This window comes from Bubalus bubalis, chromosome 23 (genome assembly GCF_019923935.1).
Source record: "Bubalus bubalis isolate 160015118507 breed Murrah chromosome 23, NDDB_SH_1, whole genome shotgun sequence".
NCBI classification, from domain to species: Eukaryota; Metazoa; Chordata; class Mammalia; order Artiodactyla; family Bovidae; genus Bubalus; species Bubalus bubalis.
In genome coordinates, this window is record NC_059179.1 from 756,580 (window position 1) to 774,975 (window position 18,396).

General features: G+C 39.8%; 1 protein-coding gene across 5 annotated transcripts in view; it reads right to left on the bottom strand.

The window, feature by feature from the left end:
• UBE2D1 (ubiquitin conjugating enzyme E2 D1) overlaps positions 1-18,127 on the bottom strand; it is a 36,789-nt gene extending 18,662 nt beyond the window's left edge. The window contains exon 1 of one of the 5 annotated variants that reach the window (XM_025273801.2): positions 17,861-18,127. In XM_025273801.2, coding sequence (XP_025129586.1) covers positions 17,861-17,884 — 24 coding nt within the window. In that variant the 5' untranslated portion in view covers positions 17,885-18,127. The other 4 variants (XM_006051235.3, XM_025273800.2, XM_044935536.1 and 1 more) reach the window with 4 other exon arrangements.
• Between the last annotated feature and the right edge of the window lie 269 nt (positions 18,128-18,396).

The following is an 18,396-nucleotide window of genomic DNA, read 5'->3' on the forward strand; positions in this document are numbered from 1 at the left end:
ACTGTTTCCCCATCTATTCGTCATGAAGTGATGGGACCAGATGCCATGATCTTAGTTTTCTGAATGTTGAGCTTTAAGCCAACTTTTTCACTCTGCTTTTTCACTTTCATCAAGAGGCTCTTTAGTTCTTCTTCACTTTCTGCCATAAGGGTGATGTCATCTGTATATCTGAGGTTATTGATATTTCTCCTGGAAATCTTGATTCCAGCTTGTGCTTCCTCCAGGCCAGCGTTTCTCATGATGTACCCTGCATATAAGTTAAATAAGCAGGGTGACAGTATACAGTCTTGGCGTACTCCTTTTCCTATTTGGAACCAGTCTGTTGTTCCATGTTCAGTTCTAACTGTATGAGTTTATTGATATTTTTAAATTGCTAAATATTTTTATATTTCTGTTTTAATTTCTCACGTGGTAAATACTAATAGATACAACCTATACAAACAAAAGCTCACTGAGGCACTCAATGCTTTTAATATAAGGGGCTCCTGAGACCAAAAATTTGAGAACCATGTAGTCAGGTCTGGCCTGAGTACCTGGATGTTCGCTGAACATGGCTACGTTTTCTGGCCTTCAAAATTTTCCCTCTCCTAAAACAACCTTCCATCTATCTCCCTATGCCCAAATTTTAGCCCTTCTTCTTAACAGTAACAGTGCTGTCTTCTCAATGGGCACTTTAAAAACAAGAGGTTTGGAGTCAGATCTGGCCTTACTACTGACCCTTAATAGCTATGTGACCTTGGGCAACTCCCTTAACCCCTTGCTCAAAGGCCTCATATGAGGACATCACTGGAAGAACTATGCTGCTGCTGCTGCTAAGTCGCTTCAGTCGTGTCCGACTCTGCGACTCCACCAGGCTCCCGGGTCCCTGGGATTCTCCAGGCAAGAACACTGGACTGAGCTGCCATTTCCTTTTCCAATGCATGAAAGTGATAAGTGAAAGTAAAGTCTCTCAGTCATGTCTGACTCTTCGCAACCCCATGGACTGCAGCCTACCAGGCTCCTCCGTCCATGGGATTTTCTGGGCAATAGTACTGGAGTGGGTTGCCACATTAGAATTAAATGAAAACATGTAAGTGAAGTAGCTTAATGCCTAGCATGTATAATAGAACCTCAAGAAATACTAATTTTCTCCTTCCTTCTCCTCTTCTACCAGAATATTATTTTAAAACTAGAAATTTTTTTGCATTTATTCATGATCTCCTCCACTATACTTAGCACAATGCCTTTCATATAATGTGCTTGATATTGTTTGAGTTAATACAGTTGAAGAAACAGTGTGATCAGAAGAGCATAAATCTCTCAAATTTCTATTTTTTTCAAAATGCAACTAACTAGATTCGACAACAGAATCAGAATCAATGCTCCCTTATGTAGAATGCATATAATAAAAAAATCTTAAAAACAGGTGTTAGAGAACAGTGCAGGTCACTTAAAAAGGCAGGGGCAGCCCTTTAAATAACATATAACAACATCTAGAAATGCATCTCTAAAGAATATTCATCATTAAGGTATCAAAAACATATGCTGCCATGACAACTATTTTCATTTACAGAATATATTATATTCTAGCAATTCTAAAGCCACACAAAATTTTTGTTAGACATTTTTTGTTGTGGTTCTTCTGATTTGGAAGACCTCAAAACTTTAAATATTCCATCCTTATTATTTATTTAAGATGCTGCTGACCTACTTTGAGAACATAGCTTTGGGCTGCCTTTCCAAGATGAGTTAGGGTTTTGTGCTGAGCTGACCTAGTCTCAAAGTTAAGCTGTCTGCCAGTCACCAGCGATCCTTGGTGGCAGAGATACTTACAGAGCTGCAGTCTGTGGCACCGACAGAGGTTTTTTTTCCTTACTTGTACCAACCTCAATTTAACCAGCTGAACTAAGCCTAGCAGGAATGAAGCACTTCCATATCCTTCCTAATAGGGGTCATGATTCTGATTTTACATTCTCGTCCCAACTCCACTCCCAATGTTTTCAAGATTTCTTTTAATGGTATAAGATTATGATGTTAATAAAAAAAAATCCTCACAAGTCACTGGTCAGGCACATTTGCTGATGATTAAAACCAGGGCATGAAATTTGAGGAGAACTTATTTGTGGAGAAAAGTAACTTCATTAGATATAGCTTAAAAGATATATAAAAGAGGTCCTCTGGAACCTTACATGTCTCCAGGAAAATATATATAAGAGTAGCTACAGGCCTCAAGGGTCACCTCCGGAATGTGGCCATTAAAGTTTAGATCACTCAAGGGAGTCCTGGAAAGTTTCTCCTAGGACAGAAAGTGTGATCTAGAAAGGAACTGGTATAAAATATCTTGTCTGACACAAACTATTTTCTAGATAAAAAATAAACTCAAATGTGAAACATTAAGAAAGTTATAAGAGCTAGTAAATTCTGAACAGCCACATGAATCACCTCAGAGTTTTGTTTTCTTTTTTCATTCCACTTCTTTAAAATTGTGGCACATCACAATACTTGAACACAAATAATGCTTATTTGTTAAAAATGTGGATTGCTGGCGCACAAAAAAAGGTAATAGTTTTTCTTTTCCAATTTGCCAGTTACTAAACACAGCACTCAGGGCTGCTGCATTTTGTCCCATAGGCCATGTGCACCAACTCTAAGTGCCACCATTCACATAGATTTCAATGTGATTGGTGTTCCCTGGGGTTCTACAAAACTTCACTACAGAAAGCTGCATGTTTAAAAAATGGAAAGCATATCTTTTAAACCCAACTTAGGATATGATCTGTTTTGAATAAACAAATAATACTTTTGATGTCGAAGAAAAAGGTATAGTGTTTGACATCTGAGTGTACTACTAGCACTTACTTTAACTTCAATAATGTACCGAAAATGGAAAGAAAATAGCAAGCTTGGAATTCAAAAATTCAAAGTGAAGACAGTGACATTTTAGTGGAGGGAAAAGGAAAGTTTTTTTTTGATAAGCACTGCCAGGTCAACTTGGGGAAAAAATGTAGGGGGAAAAAAAAAGACTTGATCTCCTCCATTTCAAACTTATCAGAAAAAAGCCAACCAATTCTAAATAGGTCATAGATTTAAATATGGAAGGTAAAGTAGTAGTGCTTTAAAAAGAAAACATAGAATGTATTCATGGCCTTGGGGGAGACAGAGATTTCTTAAATAAGACACACAGAGCATTAACTATAAGAGAAAAAGAGAAAAACGTGAACTTGATTAAAATAAACAACATCTATCTGTTCACAGAAAAGACACATTAAAAGTGTGAAAAGGTAAACCATGAAATAAAAGATACTTGTAATACATATATCTGACAAAAGGCTTGAATCCAGAATATGTTTAAAAAAATATATTCCTACAGATCAATTTTTCAAAGACAGACAAATAAGCACGTTACAAAAGAGAGTATCCAACTGGCCGACATGCACCAGCTTCATTTGTCATCGAGGAAATGCAAATTAAAACCAAAATGCTATGTCACTATAACCCTCCAAGGATGGTGAAACTATAAGAAAAGTACAAATGATAGCAAAGATGTGAAGCAACTGGAACTCTCACATGCCGCTAGTAAAAGTCTGACAGTGACCATTAAAAGTGAACACAGGAATATACCATGATCCAGAATTCTACTGCTAGTTACACAGAGAGAAATCATATAATGTAAAAGATGATCACCAAATAATGAGACTATATATATAGCTGTAAGTCTATATATGAAAAGAACTCGCTATAGTTAACACACTGTGTATACATATATTTTGTGTGTCTATCTTTCAGTTTCATTTCTGGTGGCTTTTTAAATTGAAAACTGAAAGACATAGTTTCAACTTTTGTCTTCTTTGAGACAAAGTAAGCTTAAAACAAACTAATGTTATAATTAAACAGAGACTATGCAATAAATTGGAGAAGGCAATGGCACACCACTCCAGTACTCTTGCCTGGAAAATCCCATGGATAGAGGAGCCTGGTGGGCTGCAGTCCATGGGGTTGCTAAGAGTCGGACACGACTGAGAGACTTCACTTTCACTTTTCACTTTCATGCATTGGAGAAGGAAATGGCAATCCACTCCAGTGTTCTTGCCTGGAGAACCCCAGGGACAGGGCAGCCTGGTGGGCTGCCGTCTGTGGGGTCGCACAGAGTCGGACACGACTGAAGCGACTTAGCAGCAGTAGCAGCAGCATGCAATAAATATCAAAGTGGTGAATGTATACCCCAAAATAGTCCATGTCAATGAAGCAGTTTTCTATTCCAATCTGACACTCAAATTAAAAAAAAAATTAATTAGGGTATTTAAATTTCAAAAAAGATACAAGATACAGCAATGAAAGGCAGATTACAAGATACTGTTCCTGTATTATGACTAGCACTATAAAAGCACTATGAGTCCACAAAAACATGTACTTAATGAATTTATACAGCCTTACATGGCTAAGCACCTCTACTGTAGTTTAGATTTGTACATCCAACCAGACACAAAGAAAAGTACTGAGAGGCCTGAAACTGAATTTTAAATTGGCACAGATGGCATGCTTATAACATCCCTACAATATGCTAAGTGTTCTCCATAAAACCAACCTAGACACAGTCCCTGCCTCGAGGGGACTTAAAATCTAAAAGTAGATGAGGCAGCCTAATTCAAAGAGAGTAAACAAACAAAAGGAAACAAAGAAGGAAATGTAAGAGAAGAGAAGCCTCATTAATCTCTCAGCTCTCAGAAGGGTAAGAGCCCAATCTGAACAGTGGAGAAGGAAAGCTGACAAGTCAGAGTTTCCTTATTTACCATCATCCTTAATATGACAGGATGCAGTAAATATTCTCCAACAAATTGTGCTGACCAGACTGAAAATGCTTTGTTGTTCTCTAGTCTCAACATTCAGAAGGTCTCAATCTCCATAATAGATAAAATATATACCCCAATGGGTATGCGTAAAAGACATTAGCAGCCCATGCACAGGAACTGATTAACAGTCCAAAATCTAAATTACTGAACCCAAAGCATATGAAAGTGTTATTTTAAAAATCCTGGCTCAACAGGCAATTAATTAATGTGACACAACCATCTTTATCTCAAAATTCCTAAAACAAGACAGCAATTCTTACTGGATTGCATTTTTGATGTTGTCTCTAAAGGGATATATGAGCTATATTTGGTTTGTCTGTAAATAAACAATTCATGGGCTTACAGTTCAGACTCTGATCTCCTTATCCAGTTGACGAGAGCTATTTCAATAAGGAGATGTCAAACAATTCTCAGAAATGTCTCTGAATACAGAACCTCTCTAAGCCCTTGAATTTAAAAGAAAAGAAAAAAAAGTATTTTAGACCATGAAGATTCCTTTTGGAAGACTTCAAAAAGCTGACGACATCCAATTAATTAAGTTAGAGGAACCAAATTCATTTCAATAAAAAGGTCCTGGCTGCTTCACTGTCTCTTTGGATCAGGTATCTCTGGCAAAGACTGTCTATTAAAAATGATGATATCACAGCCAAATCCCACACAAAAAGATGATGAAGAAAGAAATGACACTATTGACTTTGCTGCATCAAAGTTATATTTATTGAGTCTGAACTATAAAGAGCACAATTTAGAATAAATGTTGGAGGTCATTTAGGGACATTATCTAGCCAGTGTCTCAGTCAGATCTGTAACCACTTTCCCCCAGTGCTCTCTACAGTACCACAATATGATGACTTTCAATTTCCCAAAATGTTATTTTGCCTCTAGTTTAAAACATGACTTCCTTTTAAAGAAAAGACTCAATAATCTCCCTTTACACATAATATTTCCCTGGTAGCTCAGCTGGTAAAGAATCTGCCTGCAGTGAGAAGACCTCAGTTCAATTCCTGGGTCAGGAAGATCCACTGGAGTAGGGATAGGCTACCCACTCCAGTATTCTTGGGCTTCCCTGGTGGCTCACCTGGTAAAGAATCCACCTGCAATGTGGGAGACCTGGGTTAGATCCCTGATCCCCTGAAGAAGGGAATGGCTACCCACTCCAGTATTCTAGTCTAAAGAATTCCATAGACAGCGGAGCCTTGCAGGCTCCAGTCCACAGGGTCGCACAAGTGGGACACGACTGAGCGACTTTCACTTCATACATAATATTTTCTCAGGAAGATCTCCTGGAGAAGGGAATGGCAACCCACTCCAGCATTCTCAACTGGGAAATCCCACGGACAGAGGAACCTGGCAGGCTACAGTCCATTGGGGTCCCAAGAATCGGACACAATTTAGTGACTAAACCACCATCATACGTAATATTTCCACCATAGGACTTACATAAATAAAAATATATCTTGACAAATTCAAGGTATCCCAGTAAAAACTGTGTTTGAGTCCACCTTATGAAGATTATGGTAAAAATGCACTTATTCCAGTAACTTGAACTCTAAACCTTGGGATCACCATGATTCCTTCCTTCCTGCACACCCCATCCCCCTCTACACTAACCAGTACCAGGTTGTTCAGATTCCCCTTTAGTCCAAATCCTCCCAATGAAAGGTCCCAGGAGGAGGCCCATCATGTAGAAAAACTGAGGTCCAAAGGGCAGAAGACTCTGAGAAAAGTCAGAGAGACATTTCAGAATAACAAGCCAAAGGTCTGAACCAGGGAGACACTATTAAAGAATATGGGATCAGACTGGGCAGTAGACCAAAGAGTCTCTAGAGACTCTAAGACCCAGAGCCTGAGTTGTGACTAGAAGGGCCAAGCACAGGGAGGTGTGGTGGGTCAGACCAACTCAAAAAGGCCGGGTGGTACAATCATCCTACAACTCTTCTCATATATCCCTCTTTCCAAATGTCCTCTGCCATCAGGCTAGCTCAGACCTTCCTGGACCTCACTTGAACAAGTGCAATAAGGTCGTAACTAACCTATTTCTCTACCAACACTCTGTGGTCAAAGTATCTTAAAGTACCCTGTCAAACCTTTTCAATGTTTTTCATTAGCCTTAATAGAAGATTTATAAATCCTTAAAATGACTTTGAGGATCTGTCCCCTCTCTAGCCCCACATGTGCAACCACTTTCCCCCAACCATTCTCTGTATCAGTCATAATGACTTTCACTTCCCCAAAATGCTGTCTTGTCTCTAGTTTCAAACATGATTTCTTTTTAGACAGAATACTCTTAATCACAACCCACCCCCCTCCCCACACACACACAATCACTTTCTCGCATCTTAAATATCATTTCCTTAAGGGGGCTTTCCCTGAACCCTCCAAAGGGTCCCTGCTATATTCACATGGCACTCTATATATCCCTTTTTGTGACAAATCTATAAACGGTAAAGAATCTGTGTTCTATGAGGGCAAGAATGTATATCTAGCAATAGGATTAAGAATGTTACTTCCTTACTTAAAAACCTTCAATGGTATCCACCAACTTCTGCATTAAGAACACATTTGTCAGCATGGTGGCTCAGACAGTAAAGAATCCACCTGCAATGCAGGAGACCTAGGTTCGATTCCTGGGTCGGGAAGATCCCTTGCAGAAGGGAATGGCATCCATTCCAGTATTCTTGCCTGGAGAATCCCATGGGCAGAGAAGCCTAGTGGGCTACAGCCCATGGGGTTGCAGAGTCAGACACAACTGAGAGACTAACACTTGTCAGTACAGGTATTCAAGGCCCTCCACAGTGTTAAGGTCGTACTATTTTCTGAGCCCCCAAAACAGGATTATCTGTTCCTTTCCAAATAAGTCATGTACTTTCTAGTGCTTGCATTTCTGTAGCTTCCTCTGTGAACCTGGTTTCCATGTCTTTGCTAACCAACACCATCATTCCACTTTTTTTTTTTTTTTTTTTAATATTTACTTATTTATCTGGCTCTTCTCAGTCTTAGTTGTGGCATGTGGGATCTAGTTCCCTGACCAGGGAATGAACCTGGGCCCCATGTATTGGGAACATGGATTCTTAGCCAGTGGACTGCCAGGGAAATCCCATTCTACTCTTTTTTAGTCTGCAGTTTCTGAATTTTCTACCATAAACATGGATTTCTTTTATAATAGGAAAAAAAATGCTACCCAATCTTCCAAACCTATATCTAATTCTATCTTCTCCATAGACTTTTTCCTGATTTCCCCCAAATAAATTTGGCCTCTCCCACCTTTGACTCCCTTTATGCTCAAGTATGGTGTATTTTCCTTAGTATCCGAGTTGTTGTGATATATCTCATATCTTTATTAGTTTAAAAGTTTTTAGATAATACTGCTTATACCTTGCTTTTCCATACATCTTCTTATCATATTTTGCATATGCCTTATATACATAAGGTGCTCCATAAATGCATTAATTTGAATCTAAAAAATCTACTATATGTAAAGCAGTTGTGTAAGGCAGTTGTCTAAATACATGGATAATCTTTTTTTTTTTTTGGTTGTACTGGGTCTTTGTTGCTGTTCACAGGCTTTCTCCAGTTGCGGTGAGCAGGGACCACTCTCTACTTGCAGTGCATGCTGGGTTTCTCATTGCAGTGGCTTCTCTTGCTGTGGAGCACAGGCTCTAGGTACAGGGGCTTCAGTGGTTGTAGCCTGTGGGCTCAGTAGTTGTGGCGCACAGGCTTAGCTGCTCTGTGGCATGTGAAATCTTTCCAGACCAGGGATTGAATCCATGTCCCCTGCATTGGTAGGATTCTTATCCACTGTACCACCAGGGAAGTCCTAAAATTATCTTTAAAGTACAAAAGATACCTGTGAAACAGATGGGTACTAAATGGAATGAGAAAATCACATTATGTTACAAGTATAAAAAGAGAAATAAATCTTATTTGCATCTCAAATAAATGCTCTTTAATCAAAAGGTAATATATATTTAGAGACTCATTAATTTTGTATTATACACAAAGCTAAACATTCAGAAAACTACGATCATAGCATCTGGTCCCATCATTTCATGGGAAATAGATGGGGAAACAGTGGAAACAGTGTCAGACTTTATTTTCTGGGGCTCCAAAATCACGGCAGATGGTGATTGCAGCCATGAAATTAAAAGATGCTTACTCCTTGGAAGGAAAGTTATGACCAACCTAGATAGGATATTAAAAAGCAGAGACATTACTTTGCCAACAAAGGTCCGTCTAGTCAAGGCTATGGTTTTTCCAGTGGTCATGTATGGATGTGAGAGTTGGACTGTGAAGAAAGCTGAGTGCTGAAGAATTTATGCTTTTGAACTGTGGTGTAGGAGAAAACTCTTGAGAGTCCCTTGGACTGCAAGGAGATCCAGCCAGTCCATCCTAAAGGAGATCAGTCCTCGGTGTTCATTGGACGGACTGATGCTGAAGCTGAAACTCCAATACTTTGGCCACCTCATGCGAAGAGTTGACTCATTGGAAAAGACCCTTATGCTGGGAGGGATTGAGGGCAGGAGGAGAAGGGGACGACAGAGGATGAGATGGCTGGAAGGTATCACCGACTCGATGGACATAAGTTTGAGTGAACTCCAGGAGTTAGTGATGCACAGGGAGGTGCGTGCTGTGATTCCTGGGGTTGCAAAGAGTTGGACATGACTGAGAGACTGAACTGAACTGAACTGAAGATCCCCACATTTATTTCAATTCTGACAATTTAAAATAGAATTTTAATTCAAGTTTCATGTAGCAGCAAAACAGTACCACTGCTCCGTATTTATTTTTATGACCATTTTTGCTGTTTGCAGGACAAAAGGAAAACAGCACATAACATTAGTTAAATGTGATGAAAATTACAAGTCAGAAAAGGCCACAGTAGTTACCTAGTTCAACCCACTAAATTTCTAGATAAAGAAAATAAGGATTATGAGTTTCTTGGCCAAGGTCATAAAGCCAAAGCCAGGACATCTGACTTCCACTTTAGCACTCTTCCTACTGCAAAACAATTCTCATCTCAAGGCTGTAATAACTAGAGCACATTATTTTCAATTGATATTGAAGCCAACAATGCTCCAGTACTGAATTAAGGCCATTTGCACATTTCAGTCATGCTCAAGAGAAACCAAAGTGTGACGAATGAAGGAATGAAAAGGAATCCTTATTATCTTTTCCCAGGAGGCTTCTTCCTTATAAACGGATAGAAATGAACACTACTTTACAAGCTTTGAGAGCATCTGTGTTCAGACACTCTGAAAAGCAAGAAAAACATGATAGGAAATTACATACATAATAGAATTTTGACACATGATGGAACATGCAACACAGCATTTTAAATGCTACATTATCAAAAGTTACCATTTATTTCATAGTAACCAAGAAAGATATGCTTCAGGGAAAAAGAAAAAAAGGCAGCAGCCTATTTCTCAAAGCCTACTTAAAACATAAACCTATCTACCAATAGTTACATTTTTACAATTTCATCCCTAATAACTGGCACATAGTAGGAACTTAATAAGCATTTTCATAATAAGAAATCTCTCTTAGTATCACCCAGTACTATTCTTGAATACTGCAGCTGTACCTCAGTGACTATAAAATGCTGCTACTTGTAGTAGAAAATAATGAGCACTGACAGTTTGTATCAAACAGAAATGTTCCAAGACTAGAACATTTTATGTGTTGTGTACATGTATGTCTGTATGTGTGCTTGTATGTATGTATATAGGTTCATTTGCTTTCTCTCTATATATATGTACACATATAGGTATACGTATGAATATATGGTAGGCTTCCCAGGTGGCTCAGTGGTAAAGAATCAGCCTGCCAATGCAGGAGACAGGAGATCCAGGTTCAATCCCTGGGTCAAGAAGATCCCCTGGAGAAGGGAATAATAGCAATCCATGCCATTATTCTCACCTGGGTAATGCCATGGACAGAGGAGCCTGGCGGGCTAAAGTCCATGGGGTCACAAAGACTGAGCGACTGAATTTCTGACAATAGTGATCTTACCTAAAGATCTTATGCTATGGGACAGTGATTTTGAAACTTTAATTACAGCAATTACTAATAAAAAAAAAAAAGGATTATACACCACAACCTAGTACACATAACACACATGCACAGGAACACACATACATAACTAAAACTAAGGTCTCATGAAACACCATTACTATATCCAAAGCACTAATATTTTCTATTCTATTTTTAAAGCTGCTGTTTGTGATCCACTAAACTAATTTTGTCACCCCTGTTCTGAAAGCTCATAAAAGTGCAAGAAAACATTAAAATATCAGCAAGGTGCATTCATTCCTTAGACCATAGCCTAGAAGCCAACCAGACACTGGCAAAATGAAGACTAGATATCCCTGGTAGCTCAGACAGTAAAGAGCCCGTCTGCAATGCAGGAGACTGGGGTTCAATCCCTGGGTCATCAGGAAGGTTTCCTGGAAGGAAATAGCAACACCCCACTCCAGTATTCTTGCCTGGAGAATCCCATGGACAGAGGAGCCTTGTGGGCCACAGTCCATAGGGCCACAGAGTCAGACACAACTGAGCAATTAAACAAAAGATGCCAACCAGAGATGGGCAAAATTAAGACTAGAAATCACTAAACACTATTCATTCCAAAAATCTATGTTGAATGCCAGAAGGATGTTATTATTGTGTAAGTAAAAAATAAAGACCATAAAACAGGTCAAAAATTTTAAAGGCATCAAATAATAACATATATTATGATCACAATGGAATTAAGTTAGAAGTCAGTAACAGAAAGCTCTGTAACATCCCAATTATTTGGAAAATAAATCATGTTTTTTAAATAACTCAAGGACCAAAAAGGAAATCAAAAGGTAAATTATAAAGTATTTTTAACTAAATGAAAATACAACACGTTAAAACTTGGGGGAAGCAAAAAAACACCCTCAAGAGTTTTACGGGTTTAGAGAAGAACAACAGGCCCAAGTCACCACCTCAGCTGGGTTCCCTCTCAGTTCAGTACAGTCGCTCAGTCGTGTCCGACTTTGTGACCCCATGGATTGCAGCCTGTCCATCACCAGCTCCCGGAGCTTACTCAAACTCATGTCCATTGAGTCGGTGATGCCCTAGAGCAATCCAAACTGCTCACAAAAGGAGGGTGGCAACCTGGAGGGAAATCCGTTGGGTTAATTTTACTAATAAAGGTGAAGGAATCAACCCCCACCTCACCCCAGATAGAAAGGCTTTCCTAAATCTGAAAAGAGAGTAGGAATCTAATAAGCTGTCAGTGAAGGAGAAGAGCCACGCAAACAGGATAATATGAATAGAGAAGAGTGGGGACAACATCCAGGAAAAGGCAAGACAGGAAGCTGCAGAGCATGGTGGTGATCCGACCCACAGAGGTAGATAAAGTGTGTCATGGTGGTTTCCTCCCCATACTGAGGACAGCTCCTGGAACATAAGAGCCTATCTATTACTACTGTCTAATGTAACTGAACCTTCAGATTCTGCCCAGAACCAAGTTAAATTTGGGGGGGGAAACCCTCAGCTTCTCAGAGGCCATCTAGACCAACAAAAATAGAAACTGTCTTGCCTTCAGTTGTTCTGAGGTGCCCTGAGGCTCCCTCCAATACCCAAACCTGCAAATCTGGATTATACTAAATATTCCAGGTTTTTTTGGGGTTTTTTTTAAGATTTATTTTGGCTGTGGTGCATCTTTGTTGCTGTGAGTGGGCTTTCTCCGGTGGCAGTGAGTAGGGGCTACTCTTCATTGTGGTCCATGGGCTTCTCATCATGGTGGTTTCTTCTGTTGCAGGCACTGGCTCTAGGTGCATGGGCGCCAGTAGTTGTGGCAAATGGGCTTAGTTGCTCCAAGGCATGTGGGATCTTCCTGGACTAGGGATTGAACCCATGTTCCTTGTACTGCAAGACAGATTCTTAATCACTGGGCCACCAGGGAAGCCCTATTCCAGTATTTTTTAAGCCAGCATACAGGGTTAAGAGGAGACAGGATAAGTATTTAAATACTTATTTTTAATTAAACATACTCTCAATTTATCCAGTGTTTAAAAAGGGGGAGGGGGCGCCAATTCATTATAGACAACCATTAGCTCAGTTTGATGGAAAGTATTACTAACTGATCATTCTGATTAGTGGTGTTTATTAAATATGTTTTCTACATGTATTTCGGGGAACTAAAATGAATAAGGATGCTACTTTGCTTTGCTGGAGGCAATCCCACATCCTGCTAGGTTTAGTTTTTATATGTGCCTGGCTTCCTAAAATAGGCATAAACTGCCATATTTAGATCTATGCTATTTATTTCCACAGAGAAGGAACCTCAGAACTTTTAAAGTAGGATAGGTTATCTAATCTTTTTACACCTTTGTTGTGATAAAGGAAGAAAAAATACATGATCCTGGAGGCAAAAGAAAGAGTGAACTTAATTACAAAGATTTAAAAGCAGAAAAATTCATACAGTGTCTTTTTAGAAAAAGCATATTTTCTTCCTTTCATCTCAAGGCAAACCATTTATCTACCAAGAAGCACAAATACTGTGTTCCTTCTTTTTAAAACTTTTTAAGTCATATCCTTTTTAATGGAAGAAACCTGGAGTCTTAATCTTATAATCTGAAAATCCTTCTAACATATCTGAACTGTTGACTACTTTTCAAAGCCATTATAGAAACTAATAGCTAGATTAATTCATAAAACATTTTCTCAAAAAAAAACTTCACAATGAAATTTTCTTTTGACAGAACATTTATGAATTACAACCATTTTTTCCTAAATCCTTTCAGAGGGGAAAAATTTAAAGTTATGGAACAAAGATAAACAAAGTTATATTATTCTTTTACCATGTTAACTGATCTAGTGCACATCACTTTAAAGCTGAAATTTACAATGCATAGTCAACACACTGAGTGATGTATCTATGAAAATCATTAAATATTCCAAGGTATTAATTATAATACCACTTTACATTTGTATAGAATGTTTCAGTTTGCAAAACATGTCCATAAATTCTTATGACTGTATGTCCTTCAATTTAAGTACAACAGATAGAAGATGTGAGTCCATCTGGATATACCGAAATAGTTAAAAGCATGGATTCTGGAGCCAACTGTTTGGTTTGGACTCCTAGCGCTGCCACTTACAATTACAGAATGTGATTCTGAGTACATTACTCAACATCTTTGTGCCTTAGTTTCATCATCTGTAAAATGGGGATAATAATCATTTCTACCTCGTGGGTCCGCTAATGATTAAATCAACTAATATATGTCAAGTACTTAATCCAGTGTTTAGCTGAGAGTAACCATTATATGTCATACATGCCAATTTTACTTATCAGCAGCATAATTGTATGGATAGGGAAACAAGCTAGTAAGTCACAGAGCCAGGAATAGAAACCATAGCTTCTTCTCCCACTCGATGTTTCATCTACAAAAGGCTGGAGTTTTGTTGTTGTTGGGGCTTGTTGTTGTTGTTGCAATTGTGAAGCATCAGAAGGTTTTCTAGACTGACAAAAATCAGTGTAATCTGAAATTGTACAAATCAAAAAATTCAACAGCTCAAAACACTTATAAAGTTGTATTTTAATCTATATTATATATATACATTTTAAGTTAAACTGAAATTAAATTAAAAATATAAATATTCCATTTTGTTGACAGAAGTATATATACACTGAGGAACAGTCATCTGTGTTGCTATATTTGCAAAGCAAAACTCAAATCTAGAAGGAAAATACTAAGACGATAACTGTGTTAGAATTTCCTTTTTTTTCTTTCTGGTTTTCAAGACATTTAGGACTATGATATTTGCAATTTAAAAAATGATTTCCAAAATATGTTTACAAAAGTTGGTATTGATAGAAGAGAGAGAGAGTGTCCAACTCTTTGCGACCCCATGGAATGTAGCCTGCCAGGCTCCTCTGTCCATGGGATTTTCCAGGCAAAAGTACTGGAGAGGGTGGCCATTTCCTTCTCCAGGGGATCTTCCCAATCCAGGGATCGAACTCTGGTCTCTCGCATTGCAAGCAGATGCTTTAGCAAGCAGACGCTTTACCATCTGGGCCTCCAGGGAAGCCCCACTGATAGAAGAAAAACTTCAAAAAAAAAAAAAGAAAAGAATAAAGAAGAAGAAACACTTCAGAATTAATTCTGGAAAATAATAAATGTCCACCTGAAAAACTATACTCCTTATTCAGACATGTTTGAGGGTATCCTTCCTCAGACTTTGTTCGAATTTCTTCCCTTTGGTGATTTAAGTGACTGTGACAACATCTTCCACTGTATCTAAAAATAGGGAAAGAGTGTGTGAATTTATGAGCTGAAATGCAAAACTGGCACTGGATGCCTAAATTAGAGTATTAAATAACTTAGCATACTCTTAGCATAGAAATATATTTTAAGCACTCATATCCACATGCTTTCTATATTCATACAAATACATTTAATTCAACCATCTTTCATCTTTTCCTATGAAGTGAAAAACTGTGAAGTCATGACCTTTTTAAAACACGCCAAATCACTTCTTAAGAGATTAACTTGGACAAAGCACTCCACTCCAGACCTCAAGCTCCTTCTCTGAACAACAGTGAGTACACTAGAATGTCAGTCAGTGGTTCACGACCTTTTTTCCACGGCAGCCCATCTGAGGGACTCACCAGCATCTCTCCACTTACAGCAGTGGCTCATTCAGTTCAGTGGCTCAGTCGTGTCCAACTCTTTGCAACCTCATGGACTACAGCAGTGGGGATGGTCTGAAATGTCCCATGGTTGATTCTGATGTACTACCCTAGAAGCTGTTCCCCTGCCTTTCACTCCTGAAAGTTCTTTAGGGTTCTGCACAGTTCCAAAGCCTGCCACTGTAGGCCCAGGAAAATTGCAACCCAATGACCTTACCTGACAGTGTTACTTTAATACATTTTAAAAGGCCAAAAGTTAATAACATGGATTCTTTTGTTGAAGCATGGAAGATTCAAAAAGAATTTATATATTGATGATATCAAAGAGGGCTCTGTAACTTAACTGTTTATATGGCAAACAGCACACCTCCCCTAGAATTCACTTCTCATCAAGAAGGTAGTAAAGAAAGAGAAAATGTGGAGAATCAAACAAAATACTTCCTAAAGTTGAGAGTGGTCTGAACAAGTGATTAATGGGAAAGAGATCTGTACAAGTCACTTTTTTTTGGTAACAGAGAAGGGAAGCCAAAGATTGACACACAGAGAAATGGGATGCTATGTCATCCCCAATTTTTTTTTTTTTAACCAGACAACTCTGTTATAAACTAATAATAATAGTGACTAAAAATATAATTTGGGTATGTGCCATATTATAAATATAAGCCAAATACATTGGCTCAGCAAGAAGATTGATAAACTGCCCAGGACACTTAACAGTGTCCATTTTCTTTGAATGTTCACTTATTGTCAACAAATTTACACTATTTGAAGCTACTGTACATGCAGTCTTGCAAAAAACTCTCACAACTATGGAAGAAGGAAATGGAATTTTAAGACTTGCTTGGAAAATGTGTGTTTACCTCAAATGTGAGCCAACATTACATCATCATTTAAAAGTACACAAGGCATGGCAAAGATGCTGAGTGGGGTTTCAAAATTAGAATCATGTATATGAAAAAAAGTGTGTAACTGCATTATCTTCAAATCAGAAAACATATTAATCAATACATGCTGATTTTAGCTATGTGCTTTACAGTGAAAGTAACCTTAACAGGCACAAAAAATAACAGATTTCTCAGATCTATCATTTGACCCCTCCCCTTCACCACCACCAAATTGGCTGGGTCAGAAAGTTGCTGTCCTCTGTACCAGAAGATGACATCAATGGTGACTGAGAATACAATGTATACTTCCCTATCACTGCCCTATTGATTCGTGCCTGAAAAAGTTGATAAAAGAAGTTTTCGGTAGTATTTCTTCTGAAATCCTTTACAAAACATGCTGTCCATTGCTGGCTTAACTTGCTGAACGCACTTCCCATTAAAAAAAAACAAATTCTCAGTGTTCTCCACGTGAACCATAACAGTAAAGCCTAAAACTTGTGAAAATGAACAGACCAAATAACCCAACAAGAAACAAAGTGAACAGAAAGAAAACGCCCCAACCTCAGGTCTGTAACATGTTCACATTAGAGACGGTAGCAAAAAACATTCAAGAGAAAACAATTCTTTACACTGAGTTGGGACGGACACATATTTGTTTAATGTATACACACATTTCTTCCTCATTCTATACCCATGTGTCAAAGCATGGAACTATTAAATTTGTGACAGTTTCTGTTGTGTCTCAAACTTTACATATAAGTTTATCATGGCGAGGGAAAAAAAAAAAAAAACTTGCTTGGCTTGACTCACCATGAATCACAGCCAGGAGGTCATCTTGTTGTGTATCAGCAACTATGTTTTCACTACAGCTATGTGACCTCAAGTGGCAGGAGCAGAGGCACCAAAATAGAAAGGGCAGGAGGCTTCTCCTGGTTTCTCGGCCCCAAATGGGCTTTCCCAGCCCATTCGGGCATCTGAGCAAGAGCCAACCGCAGAGGAGAGAAAGAACAAACCCAACAGCTCCGCAGAGAAAGGTTGCAGGCCCACCACACCTTCCATGCCCTCCCGGGAGCACGGGAAGGCAAGATCATAAAAGAGGACAGGCTTCAGAAACAGCATGAAGAAAGCAGCATGACAAGGGCCAAAGCTAGCCGGGTGTAAGGCAAAATCCAGCAGTGGCCGAGCGGCACATATTCTGGGAAGGTCTGGAGACAGAAAAGGCTCTCTTGACAGGGATCCCCGGGCGCAGCTTCGGCATGAGCGCACATCGGGCCCCCTGCCTCCAAGCACCTCCAGCACCCGGGACCTGTCGCTGCTCCCACCTCACCTGTCGGGTGCCCGCTGGCCCCGCCGGCATCTCTGGCCCCATCCTCCCTGCACGCTCCCTCCCGGCGCGTCTCTCGGGACCACCACTGGGGTCAGCGTGGGCAGCGAGCCGAAGCCCGCCCCGCTGCCCCAGGCCCGGCCCCGGCACTCACTTTCTGAATCCGCTTCAGCGCCATCGGTCAGGGAGGGCGGCGGGGACACCGGCCGGCGGGGCACGGCTGCAGGGCTCGGGAGCGTGGGGTAGTGCGGGCTCGGATCGCCGGCTACTCGGCTGGCTCAGCCGGATGGGTCCCCGGTTCGCTGCTGTCTAGCTAGCTCTGGGCGCGGGTGCCTGCTCCGAGTGCGCCCGAGCGCTAGTGTGCGAGTGTGCGGGCGGGGACGCCGGCGAGACTCTTTTGTTTCCGCTTTTGCTTCTGGGAAGGAACCTGCGGCCGCCCGGCCCCGCCCCCTCCCGCCGAGCATACTGGGAAATGTAGTTCCTGCATCCTACTCGGCCACTGCCCAGGTCGGAGACCTTAACCCACTGTCTGGGCTCAGAGGTGCCAGGTCTGGGTTAGTCTCTGCAGATGGATTTTGATCAAGTAACTGAAACTGGAACTCCCAATCTGTAAAATGAGAATAACAAATTAGCTCGAAAAACATGTACCGGGTTCTAATGTGTGCTACAGCTAGCTCATCTTGTAATTTT